The sequence below is a fragment of the Oryzias latipes genome, chromosome 18 (genome assembly GCF_002234675.1).
Source record: "Oryzias latipes chromosome 18, ASM223467v1".
NCBI classification, from domain to species: domain Eukaryota; kingdom Metazoa; phylum Chordata; class Actinopteri; order Beloniformes; family Adrianichthyidae; genus Oryzias; species Oryzias latipes.
The window spans coordinates 4,161,001-4,173,619 of record NC_019876.2 but is presented as its reverse complement, the minus strand read 5'-3'; the positions used below and the strand labels follow the sequence as shown (position 1 = coordinate 4,173,619).

Below are 12,619 nucleotides of genomic sequence, written 5' to 3'. Positions count from 1 at the left end.
ATTTAATCATGTCTGTCAGAATGGAATAAGATAAGTAGTTGATGTAATAAATCAAGGCTGCTGTAAAAAAAAAGTAACAACAGCTCATATGCAAAACAGTTTTTCTATGGTTACACGGCCGTCTTTATGAGTCTGGCCAATTGGTCTGGGTCATCAGACAAAAACACTTCTGTCTATAAATTTCAGTCCATTTGCATGAAGTGCAACAACAATATGAACCGAAACAAAATGTAAAAACAAAAAACAAGAAGGTGGTCTAGACGGATCTAGACGGAGGAAGAAGACACGCTTCCCTTGTGGGAATATTCTTTAAGATGACACTTCAGTCAAGGGTTGCACTTGAAAAAATGGTCGGGGACAGTAGGTGTAAGACCCAGAATGCAGGAGACCGGGCTTGGTGGCAGAAACATAAACATAAAATCAGCTTAAACATGACAAAACCTGTCGAGCTACAAAAGAAAGGGATAAAACAGACCACCTGACAATGGAGAACTGAAAACCACACACTTAAATACACAAAGGGTCATTAACTAAATGAAGGTGGCCAAAAACACCACTTAAAAACCAAGCTAAACTGCAGAATCCTCTCAAAAACAAAGCTTTGAATGGTGGCTCACCCAAAAAAAAAAAGAAATGTCCATTAGAGAAGACAGATTTACTTTTGTCATTACAGTTATTATTATTTGTATTAGGGGTGTAGCAGTTCATCGATGTATATTCCTGCAATTTAACCAGATCCATTAACAACTAGTTAATCAAACAAGTTGTTGATGGAAGCGATCTGTTTCAGTATAAAATGGTATAAAAAAGAAAGAAATGGATCATTTCAGTAATGGGAAAGACCATTTGGATGGAGGCACGGTACGCTCATGTTACTATAAAGATGTTCAAAGGAAGTCATTTTACTATCTATGGGATGTCAAGCACAATCACGGTGAACAACACACCTGCAACAAATGATCGGGCCATCGTGGCTGTAGTTAGACTGGGAAAATGAGTCGTTTAGAAACAGATTAGCCTAAATAAAGAAATAAATAAAACACAGCATACCTGTTTCAGGAAAGAAATCAAACTCTTTTTTTTTCTTGTTGTTTTTTTTACCCTTTTTATTAGATTTTTTTTGTCAACATGCTGACAAGTGAAACAATGAAACAGCAAAGACCATATGTCAGAATGAACTAAAACAAAGCAAATAACTGATTAAAAATCATTTAAAAAATCCATTGTCTTGTTGTCAGAGACGTGTTTTTTTTTACAACCACAGCATCAGGTTTTTAAAATCAACATCACTTCTGTCCTTCAGTAATAAACATAAAAAAAAGAAACAGCTGCGCCTGATTTAAAAAACACCGAATTTGGATTCACATGAAATTAGGATAATATACGACAGCTAAGAAACATAAATGGCAAATCAGCCAATTAAGTTTAATTTAAAGATCACTGAGATATGTTTTCTCAAATAAATGTAATTAACAAAAAATTTATTAGATTAGATCAATTACTATAATTCAACAGTAAATTGTGTTTGAGATGACGTTTTGGTGTCATTGTCTCATCTTCATCAAAGTCGCCAGCCAATTAATACGTTTGTATCACCATGGTAACCACCTGAAAAAGAAAGAAGAGATGTGACAGGTTTACAGCTGTCCCCGTTTTCTTCATCAAACGTGACTTTTATTTCCTTTTAGCAAACATGTGTTTGTGAACTTTAAAGATGGGATTTATTATTAGTTACGTATCAGCGACTTACGTAATGCTGATGAAGCTTGGCTTCACGTTTATATTCTAGCTCCACCAGAACAAACCTGGAAGTTGAACAAAAGCAATGAAACACAAACATTGGTTCCGTTGCTATTTTCATGTTTTTGGATGAGCATTTGAGTATAACGTGTTTTGTATGTTGTTATAAAGAAAGATGCTTAAATAAATAGCAGGTTACAATGGGGATTTAACCCCTTCATGCCTGAATTTAATTCCAGTTACAGTATATCAAAAATAATGTTGTCAGTAAAATTTCCACTGAGGTTCTTCTTAACACACAACTGCAGTTTGCAGTGAAGGTACATTTCCCCAGTGCTCCTAGGGAACCTGAACATTTTGAAGGAGAAGTAGTTTGTGCTTCCTTCTCCATTTCCCCCAACATGCACCATCTGATCAGCGGGATCTGCACATCTGCTCACAAACCAAACACTCTTTCATCAGAAGTACATATCAAAGATGAGAAAACAAGCCTGGGAATCAATCCAAGGCAACAAAAGGGAGCAGCTATGGATCATCTCACCCATTCATGGTCTGGTCGTACTTGGGAGTGCTGTTGGACATTTTGTTGCTGGTTGCCCAGCGGGATTCGGTCACCACAGAAACCAAGTCTCCATTCAGGCCGTTGGTCTCCAGCTCCACCCAAATGCTTTGGTTCAGCTTCACCTCAGTGTTTGGAGCTAGAATTTGAGCGCGGTTGGTGCCTGTGAAGGCCTTCATGGTCACGCTGTAATTCCAGACTTCAGATTTGATGTACTGGACTACAGCGCTGCAGAGAACAATTACAAGTTCAATGAAATATAAATGTATATATATATATATAATATTTAATAAATGAAATAAAAAATAAAAAACACCCCAAAAACTATTTTTGAATTTCTGTGAAAGAGTGGAAGAAACCTTCCTTGAATCCTGAAAACCACTGTCTGCATTTCAGGTTTTTTATGGCGTATGGTAAATGGCGTATACTTGTATAGCTCTTTTCTACCTACAAGGACAAAGCGCTTTTACAGTCACCGAACCATTCACCCAGTCACACACATTCACACACTGGTGGCCGCTCTGCTGCTAAACACAGGCTCCCGCCTACCAGATGGGGTTCAGTGTCTTGCCCAAGGAAACTTCGACTCATGGGCGTGCAAGGCGGGATTTGAAACTGCAACTTTACGATCATGGGTAGACTGCCCTACCGCTGCACCACGGACACAAGAGAACTCAATGTAGATTTAATCCTGACGAGTGATGACTTCAGAGGAGCCATTATTGGTCATTATGCCATTCTTGTACGTTATGTGGTTGCTAGTTTCTTGAAGGACTTGACATTCACAAGTTAAAGATCAAAAGGCCAAAAAATCTATGAAGAACTGACTGAAACGCTACAAAACTAGAGGAGTAGGAGTAGTACTATTTGAATTTGATCTGGTTCCAGTGCTGAACTAAAACATTGGAGATGGTTCCGGTGCTTGAACATGTGCCAAAAAAAAAAAAAGCATTTAAGTGTGACGAAACTACTTCACAGGCTGAATGAGAGCACTTAAATGTGCCTAAATTTGTGTTTCCACCGCCCTTGACAATGCGCCTTCAACGACCACTTTGAACAAAAAGTCTATCAAAATGCTTGCAAACGCATGTTTTGGCGTACCTGGTTCACAAATCTCACGGTCACGCACTGTTACCCAAACTTTTAAGACCATTTTTGGGCTCGCATTGAAAGTTAAAGCAGGTTGAACTTTGACCAATCAGGGGCCTGGATTTAGCATGGTTGGCACACCTTTTAATTGAGGGTAGTGGCAACCATTTGAAAATTGATCATGAAAAAAAAACTCATGACTACGGTTTGTGTCTGAACGGAACTATACAACACCAAGTTTTTGGTGAACGTTATTCTACATGGAAGTCACTGAAGAGAACTGTGGCAAACTTGATTCACATCGCACAGTGTTTCTCCTCTTCCGAGACCATTGAAAAGTGTTCTGGGTGGCATATCTGCAAAACAGCAATCATATATGAACTGCTGGAGAAAGCTGAAAATGTAATCATAAAGAATGTCCAGCAAGAAACTCATCCAGATGAAATCAGATGTTTTGCAGCAAAACAAAATCTGGCCAAAATGAGCCTACTGATAAAGCTTAATCCCATCATTGGAAAAGACGGCCTTCTGAGAGTTGGTGGCCGCATTTCTCATTCTGGCTTGGAAGCAAAAGAAACAAGACCTATCATTTTGCCATGAAACACCACATAACTACCCTGCTTGTGCAACACCATCATGAAAGCATCAACCATCAAGGCAGGCACTTCACAGAAGGAGCAGTCAGAGAAAGTGGCTTGTGGATTGTTGGAGCTAAAAGGTGCATTGGGAAAGTTATAAACAAGTGTGTTTCATGCAAAAGACTAAGAGGGAAGTTTGAGGAGCAATTAATGAGTGACTTACCAACAGAACGTCTTAAAAATGGAGCCCCCTTTGACTTACGTGGGTGTTGACATCTTTGGCCCCTGGGAAGTGCTTTCAAGGCGTACAAGAGGAGGACAAGCAAACATCAAACGATGGGCTGTGCTATTTACCTGCTTGTGTATCAGGGCTGTACACATTGAAGTAGTGGAGGAAATGAGCTCATCCAGCTTCATCAACGCACTGAGGCGCTTCTTTTCTCTGAGAGGCTCTGCAAAGCAGCTACGTTCTGACTGTGGCACTAATTTTATAGGAGCTCAGAAAGAAATCACAGCTTCAGTGTCTAACCAAGACAAGGTGCGACAGTATTTGCAAGAGCACAAGTGCACGTGGGTATTCAACCCTCCTCATTCGTCTCATATGGGTGGAGTATGGAAACGTGTGATTGGCATGGCAAGGCGCATGCTGAACAGTTTGTTGCTACAAGCTGGGCGTTCTCAGCTCACCCATGAAATCTTGACGACACTGCTTGCTGAAGTCACGGCTGTGATCAACGCTCGCCCAATAGTGTCAGTTTCATCGGACCCGGAGCATCCACACATTCTGTCTCCTGCCATGTTGCTCACCCAAAAATCTGCAGCTCTTCTTCCAATTTGTGACGACATTGACCACAAGAACATGCTTCAGAGTCACTGGAAGCGTGTTCAGTTCCTCGCTGACCACTTTTGGAGCAGGTGGCGGAAGAAGTACTTGTGCACCCTCCAAACTTGCCAAAAATGGCATCACAAAAAGACTGAAATCAAATAAGGAGATGTTGTGCTTCTGAAAGACAAACAAGTCAGAAGAACTGAGTGGCCCATTGGAATCATCGTCAAGAAAGTTGCAAGTGAAGATGGAGTTGTGAGAATATCGGAGGTTAGAGTTGCTAACCAAGGGACTGTTAAGACTTATTATCGACCCATCTCGGAGATGATTCTTTTGTTACGTGGTGACATATGAGTTAGTTTAGTTGTGGCATCCTTAAGGCCCGTACACACCGGGATGAATTTCGTCGGCGAAAACGCCTCGTGACTAAACAAAGGGCACTAATGAGAGTGTGCACACCGACGCGAAAAAACGCCACGCGTCAAAGCGTCACTTTTTAAAAAACGCCTCGGGTTCGTTTTTTTTTTTTTGACGCGTCCCATCGAAATCTATTCGAACAATGAGAATGGCGCTTTTGCACACGTGTCTGGAGCTTCTGAAGTTACAGGAAAACACAACTTTGGGGCGCTCAAACACAAAACTGTCTTGCTGAGCACACATACCAGCGAAGAAGATAGACGCCAAGTAGCGTCTACACTGCCACGAAGAAATAATGACGGACATTCTAAAATATCCCCGAACCAAGCACCAGTTGGAGCTACTGGTGCTTGAAATATTCATGTTTTCTTTGTATGATTCTGACAAGCGCGTAAATACTTGCTCTCTTCTTCTTACAAAGGTGCGCCGGCGCAGGTCATCTAAGGCGTTCGGCTGCATTGACCTCAGTAACCTCTCGAGATCATCGAGATGTACTGGAACTGAGTTTCTCCTTGTTGGGATTAATAAAGTTTTTCATTCATTCATTCTGAGTGAAAAGCGACTTTAAGAAGCGTAAAGTTGCGCAGCGCCACCTTGTGTACAGGAGTATTTCTGTTTACATTAAGCGCCATCTAATGTCAGGGAATGAAATTGATTGTTCACTCGGCTCATCGTCAGCGAAAATCGCCTGGGTGTGAACACAAAAAACGTGGCGAAAAACGCTGGCGAATAATGCCTGGCGAACATTCGTCCCGGTGTGTACGGGCCGTTAAGATACCAGACGGGGAGTGTTTTGGCTTTGCCATAATGTTTTTATGTGCACTGCCCCTTTAAGAGGCACATTAGCATGCTCCGCTCAGAGCACGAGGAGCAGAGCAGAGTCGAAGTCCCGACAGAGGAGCAGCAAAGAGTTGAAGCCACGCCAGACAAGTTGCTGTGTTTTGGTGATGTTCTAAGTTTAAGAAGGCATTCCCTGTAGGTGTATATTTTGTCTAAAAAACAGACTTATTTTGGAGTTGTACATTTTTATGACATTTTGAATATGTCCTGTATTCATACAGTATCATCATCCCTGGCATATAAAACGGAAGAAAACCCATTTTAGCGTCTGTCATTCATTGTGTGGAGGTGTTTAACTGACTGGATAGAGGGAAATGCTTTCATGAGTCCAAAACAGAAAAACACTGTGACTTCTGTTTCACAACTGTCACAGACTCTCTATTTGTTAAGGCTTATTTCTTTAGTTTTCAGACTTATATCAATGTTATGTAGACTAAAAAAGTGTTTTTTTTTTGTAGAGTAGATTATCTAAAGACAAGGGCCCATTTATAGATAAACATTATTTATACCACAATGGGGAAATTCTCTTATCTGCGGCAGCAAAAAAGACATAAAAAAAAAAAAAACTAGCAGCAAGAGTGACATTCACCAAAAGATAAATTTACCATTTATAACCATCGTCCTTGAATGGATACAGATCAATCACTGCTCAGTTCAACGTTCTTTACTAATTTTTGTAAGATTTTGATTCACATGTTTAAGCATTCTTTTCTGCTCTTTTTTTCAGTCAAAATGTAAATTATTATGGGTGAAATACAGTCAAAGATCCAGCTAGTTGTATAAAAGACGACCTTCTCAACACCAAGAATTGTGGTGGTAGTGAGTACACAGAGATGAAAACTCAGGCTTTTCTTTAACCACACGTTTTATTATTATTGCTGAAAAACTGTAAACAACCACAAAAACACAAACATATGCTGTTATTGTCATACATTTTTCACCTAAAGTTTAAAAGGAAATCAATCAAAAGGACCAGTTCAAATGAAGCAGAATTGGGTGGTTTAGATGGTACATGTACACGACCCAATAGAAAGACAGTAAACACCAGTGTAATAGGAACTCTTTGGAAATACTTTTAGAGCTTCTGTTCAATAAAAGAGTTAACATCCAACAAAATTTAACATGTCAAAACCCCAAAAGTTGTACATTTCTAGACTATTTACTCAATAATATATCCTCCAATGCTAATTCTCCAGGGAGTTCCTCAGATTGACTTAAAGTACATCCTTTGATTTTGTAGAGAAGCTAAAGGAAACTCACACACTTCCCTTTCCCATGTCATTACTAAGGCACCAATCAGATGATCAATATAATATCTAGGATAAAGTTTGGTATTTTCTACAGAATTCATCCCTAAAATCAACAGTTTAACTTCTGATTAAAAACTTAATTCATAGAAGCAAGAAGTGAGAATCTTTCACACATTCATGTTCAGGACCAGGATCAAGTCAGGAAAGGTCAACGCTTCTGTTGAAACCACCTGGAAACACAATTTAAAAATGAATGAAAGATGCTTCAAGAGAAAGGGCTAAAGTTTTATCATGTGACCTTCCTGCTGCTTCTGGTAAAGTTCACTAGTCTTACCTAAGGAGTCCAGACCATGCTGATCAAGGCTGGAGCTCCACGTCTGTATCTGAGAGATCTGCGTCTTCTAGCTGGACCAGAGGAACCCTGGAAGACAAAGTTCAGACGTTAAAACATTTTCTGTTCTCATAGTTCTCATTAAACGTGTTTATTTAGTAAAGTTTCCATGGAGACGTACCGGCTCACAGATGCCGTTTTTTTTTTTTCTTACTTGTTCTGTCCAACAGCTGAGCAAACAGATTAGAGCTGAAGGCCTTTTGTGTTGGACAGGTTTTACCATCACAAAAAGAGGTTAAATAGCTTTGAGAAATCAGAGTATAGATTTGTATTTATTTGTTATATTTAGCAGTGAACCCCAAGAAGGCTGCTGGCCCCGACGGAGTTCCGGGCAAAGTGCTCAGGGTGTGCGCCCATCAGCTCGCCCCCACCTTCACAAAGATCTTCAACTTCTCCCTGGCCCAGGCAGCAATACCATCCTGCCTGAAATCAGCAACCATAATCCCTTTGCCAAAAACATCTCCTACCACCAGCCTCAATGACTATCGCCCAGTGGCCCTCACGCCGGTCATAATGAAGTGTTTTGAAAGGCTGATCATCCCGCACTTAAGAGACCACCTCCCCACTGACTTGGACACCCACCAGTTCGCATACCGCAAGAACAGATCCACAGAGGACGCCGTAGCCGTGGCTCTTCACTCCGCACTGAACCACCTGGAGCAGCAGCAGAGCTACGTCCGGATGCTCTTTGTGGATTACAGTTCTGCTTTCAACACAATAATCCCGGACAGACTCTGCAATAAACTGCTCACTCTCGGCCTCCCACCCCTCACATGCAATTGGATTAACAACTTCCTCACAAACCGAACACAAACTGTGAGACTTGGCCCCCACCACTCCTCCACCCGCACACTGAACATTGGGGCCCCACAGGGCTGTGTGCTAAGCCCCCTGCTGTACTGCCTCTACACTTATGGCTGCAGTCCGGCCCACAACAACAACTGAATTCATCAAGTTTGCCGACGACACCACGGTGGTCGGACTCATTCCCAGGGGGGAGGAGTCTGCCTACAGAGAGGAGGTCCTGAAGTTGACAACCTGGTCCTCAGAGAACAACCTCACCCTGAACACCAACAAAACCAGGGAGATCATACTTGACTTCAGGAAACATGGCGTGGACCCAGCCCCCCTCCTTATTAATGGGGAGCATGTAGAGAGGGTCCACACCTTCAAGTTCCTCGGCATCATCATCTCTGCAGACCTTTCCTGGACAGCCAACACCACCGCCATCATCAAGAAGGCTTAGCAGCGTCTAGACTTCCTGAGGGTCCTCAGGAAGAACAACATCAGCACCAACCTGCTGCTGACCTTCTACCAGTCATCCATCCAGAGCCTGCTCACATACTGCACAACTGTTTGGTTCGGCAGCTGCACAGCCGTGGATAAAAAGAGACTGCAGAGAGTCGTAGAGACGGCTCAGAAAATCATTGGGTGCCCTCTCCCCACCCTGACGGACATCTACTCCGCGCGCTGTCTCACTAGGGCTCACAACATCATTAAGGACAGTTTACACCCCGGCTCAGACCTGATCAACCTGATGCCCTCCAGGAGGCGCTACAGATGCATCAGAAGCAAAACGAACAGACTAAAAAACAGCTTCTTTCCAAAGGCAATAACAATCCTCAATTCCCAAATGCACAGATAAGAAAAAAAAAACAAAAAAAAACAAACATTCCTGTTTACTCTGTCCACAGTCTGTCCACAGTGTCAACTATCTACCTCATTGCCACCTCTGCACTTTGACATGTCTACGCACAGTTTTTTCATACGCAATTTTTGCACAATTATCTCGGGACTCTTCAGCACAGTTTACAGCTTATATTGCACACTTGTATATACTGTTTGTTTGCTTGTTTGATTTTATTATAATACGATGTTTTCTTTACTACTTATCCCCTCCTTACTGTTCTTGCACTGATGGTGATGCTTAAATCTCATTGTACTATGCACAATGACAATAAAGCCATTCTATTCTATTCTATTCTATTCTATTCTATTGTGGGAGGGAGAGGGGAAGAATGTGAGGGGGGGGAGAGTAAAAGGAAGAGAGGTGAGAAAGTGGGGGATACAAGCACTAATTTGAATAAGTTATTATTTTAAGCCGTCACAATTATACCAGATCTGCTGCAAAGATAAATATTACATCAAAGGTGAAAATCTGACACGAAGATGAGCGGAAAATATCTGTCCATCAATACACTGTGTGTTAGGAGGAGGGATGAAGCAGACAGGGAGCAGTGTGGCAGTGTGCTCGTGCACGTGGGGGTGGAGATACATGCATGCTGCCAAAGTGAACCGTGTGCTTATAAGGTGAATCAGATCCTACCCAGCCAGACCAGGAGAGAGGGGGGGAGACCCCCAGGCAGCCCGGGAGGGGGAAGCTGTTGTTCTTTTTGACCACCAGCTGCAGCTGGCAGTGAAGGTAGACTTCTGAAGGTTCCTTTCCAGAGAACTCAAACATGTTGAAGGAGAAGGAGTTGGAGGTTCCTTGTCCATTTCCCATCACTTGAACTGTTCCATCCTCTGCATTTGCACAGCTGGTAACAAACAAGAAAAAACAAACTATTGTCAGAATTTTTAGATGGTTGCCTTGAAGCAGGAGGTTCTGATCGTCTCACCCGTCTGTGATCAGGTCATATCTGGGAGAGCTGCTGGGTGAGTTCCCACTGGTTGCCCAGCAGGAGTCGGTCACCACAGAAACCACCTCTGCATCCAGACCGTTGGTCTCCAGCACAATCCAGATCTTCTGGTTCAGCCTGACATCACTGTTTGGACCCAAAAGTTGGGTTTGGGCAGCATCAGAGTAAGCCTTCATGGTCAAGTTGTAGTGCCACTCTCCAGATTGGAGGACAACTTCCACAGAGCTGAAGAAACAAATAAGATTCTTTAACTCATAATCCAGCTCATTAGTTTCACATCCTTGTTCTAATTTAGTACTCACTTATCTATAATCTTGAAGGCCACATTCTGCAGTTCAGGTGCAGGATGGCTGCAGGAGAACTCAATGAAGACTTTATCCTGACGAGTGATGAGGTCCGAGGAGCTGTTCCGGGTCACAACTGCATTTGTGAAGATGACCTGGCTGTTGTTGGTCTGAGGAATCAGATGTTCAGAAGTAAATCAAAATGTTTTATTTTCAACTGAAAATGAAATGAATGAAATTTAACAGAAGTTCCTAAAGCCTTTCAAACATACACCCCTGTGGGAGGTGGACCTGTATAGATAATGTGGGTCTGAGTCCATGGAGGGTCATAGAGAGGAAGAGCTGCATCTTAATAGAGCACAAGTGTGTTTTGCTGTTCCCATGAGGCTCATGTTGCCACTTTAAGGGACACCACGAAAATAGAATGTACCATTGTTGTGTGTGAACGTGTTAGTTAAGTATTTGTAAGGATAATGCAAGCTGCACTCATGTATGACATACAGGTGATGTTGTCTGTTGCCCTTACGCTACACTTTAGTTGTCAGTAAGGTATGAGTACTGGCTCCCTACTGACAGGGAATGCTCATGTACAGGGTGTGCATGTGATATGCAAGTGCTCGTATGGCCCACAAACTAACCTCTGATTGTCTAATTTCCTCATTTCTAGCAGTCAGGTTGTTTGTAAGGGAGGCACACTTATCACTTGAAGAGGTCTAATGAGCTCTTTGTGCTGTTCGTAGGATTTGGTTTGAACATTGAATCGTCTTTCTGACACACGTACATTTCACCTATTTCACCGTTACTTACCCTTATGTGTTGTATAAGTGTTCAGCACAGCCAGTTGCCCACATCATTCTCATAGGAACAAATGCACATCAACAATTTCTCCCTAAGCTCTTACCAAACAGTCTATGACCTTGATATTTTGTGTGGGCCAGCTGTGAGCTCCATGAAACCATAGAAACTTTCACAAGTGGATCAAAAGCTCTGTGTTTGTCTTGCCCCCATAAGCAGAGTGCTCATTATCCTTGAACCTTTGCGGAAAATAAATGCCAACTTGGAGCGTTTTTCTGCCCAAACCGAGGGGAGACTGGTCACCAATATCTCTCTCTCTCTATCTCTCTATTTATCCAGTTATTTCCATTAAGGCTTAAACTAGAGAGCAGCAGGAGAAGCTCAGCAGAGAGAAAGAAGAGATGTTTTTGAGGAGAATAAAGAGATGGAGGAGGAAACCCACCGTGACCTCTGTTCCACAGCTGTCACTGCTAAAGTTGAACTTCAGAATGTGACTCTCGGGGTCCATCACACCTGTGCAGGTCTTGTCATTGAGGTGTAGGTGATTGTAGTCGATGCCGTTTTCCTTCAGGAGACAACCCACCAGAGTGAGTGAGGCAGTGTTGTCCTTGCAGACAGTTGGACCTCCTGAACATGTGAACAATGAGTCAAACTATGAAATGTAGTCCTTTCTAAGTTCTGATAATCAGGTCTGACAGCTGACATACCCAGTCTGTTCTGTTCAGTGTACTGTGAGGCATAAATGGCTCTACAGCGGCAGTCAGTGTTTCCGTGGATATCTCCACAGAACTCATGGTCACTGCATTTGTCCTGACAGATGGGCTCAGGGTGGTCTGCAGAGAAGAACAAGTGTGTTACTCTGAGAATGTAGGGGCTTTGACAAACAAAGATCATTTCTGTAACGTTCTTACGGCACTTAGCTGCTGTCCACCAGTTCTGCACGGTAGCTTGACTCTTCTGGCAGGCTTTGGCGTAGGCCTTAAGGAACTGACACCTGAGACCGTCCACTGCAGGATACTTGTTCAAAGTATTTCTGCAGGCAATTATGTATGACTCTGGATCAACAACAGCATTACAGGAGGAGAATGGTGAAGATTTCAGGATGTTACACCTGTTCAATGCAGGAAAGAGAAGAACAGAGAAAACGTTAAACAGATGATCATTTATATTACTTCTTAATCATTAGCTGTGTTTACATGGATAAACATAAT

At 42.3% G+C, this 12,619-nt stretch overlaps 1 protein-coding gene across 1 annotated transcript in view; it reads right to left on the bottom strand.

Annotated features, from left to right (window-relative positions):
* Positions 1-6,750: 6,750 nt before the first annotated feature.
* The window catches only part of LOC111946341 (oncoprotein-induced transcript 3 protein-like), a 39,343-nt gene continuing 33,474 nt past the window's right edge, over positions 6,751-12,619 (bottom strand). Inside the window, exons 10-14 of the mRNA XM_023948990.1 lie at positions 10,632-10,783; positions 10,309-10,554; positions 10,017-10,227; positions 7,634-7,720; positions 6,751-7,529 (exon numbers count right to left, since the gene is read on the bottom strand). Coding sequence (XP_023804758.1) covers positions 7,634-7,720; positions 10,017-10,227; positions 10,309-10,554; positions 10,632-10,783 — 696 coding nt within the window. The 3' untranslated portion in view covers positions 6,751-7,529. The remainder of the gene's footprint in view (positions 7,530-7,633; positions 7,721-10,016; positions 10,228-10,308; positions 10,555-10,631; positions 10,784-12,619) is intronic.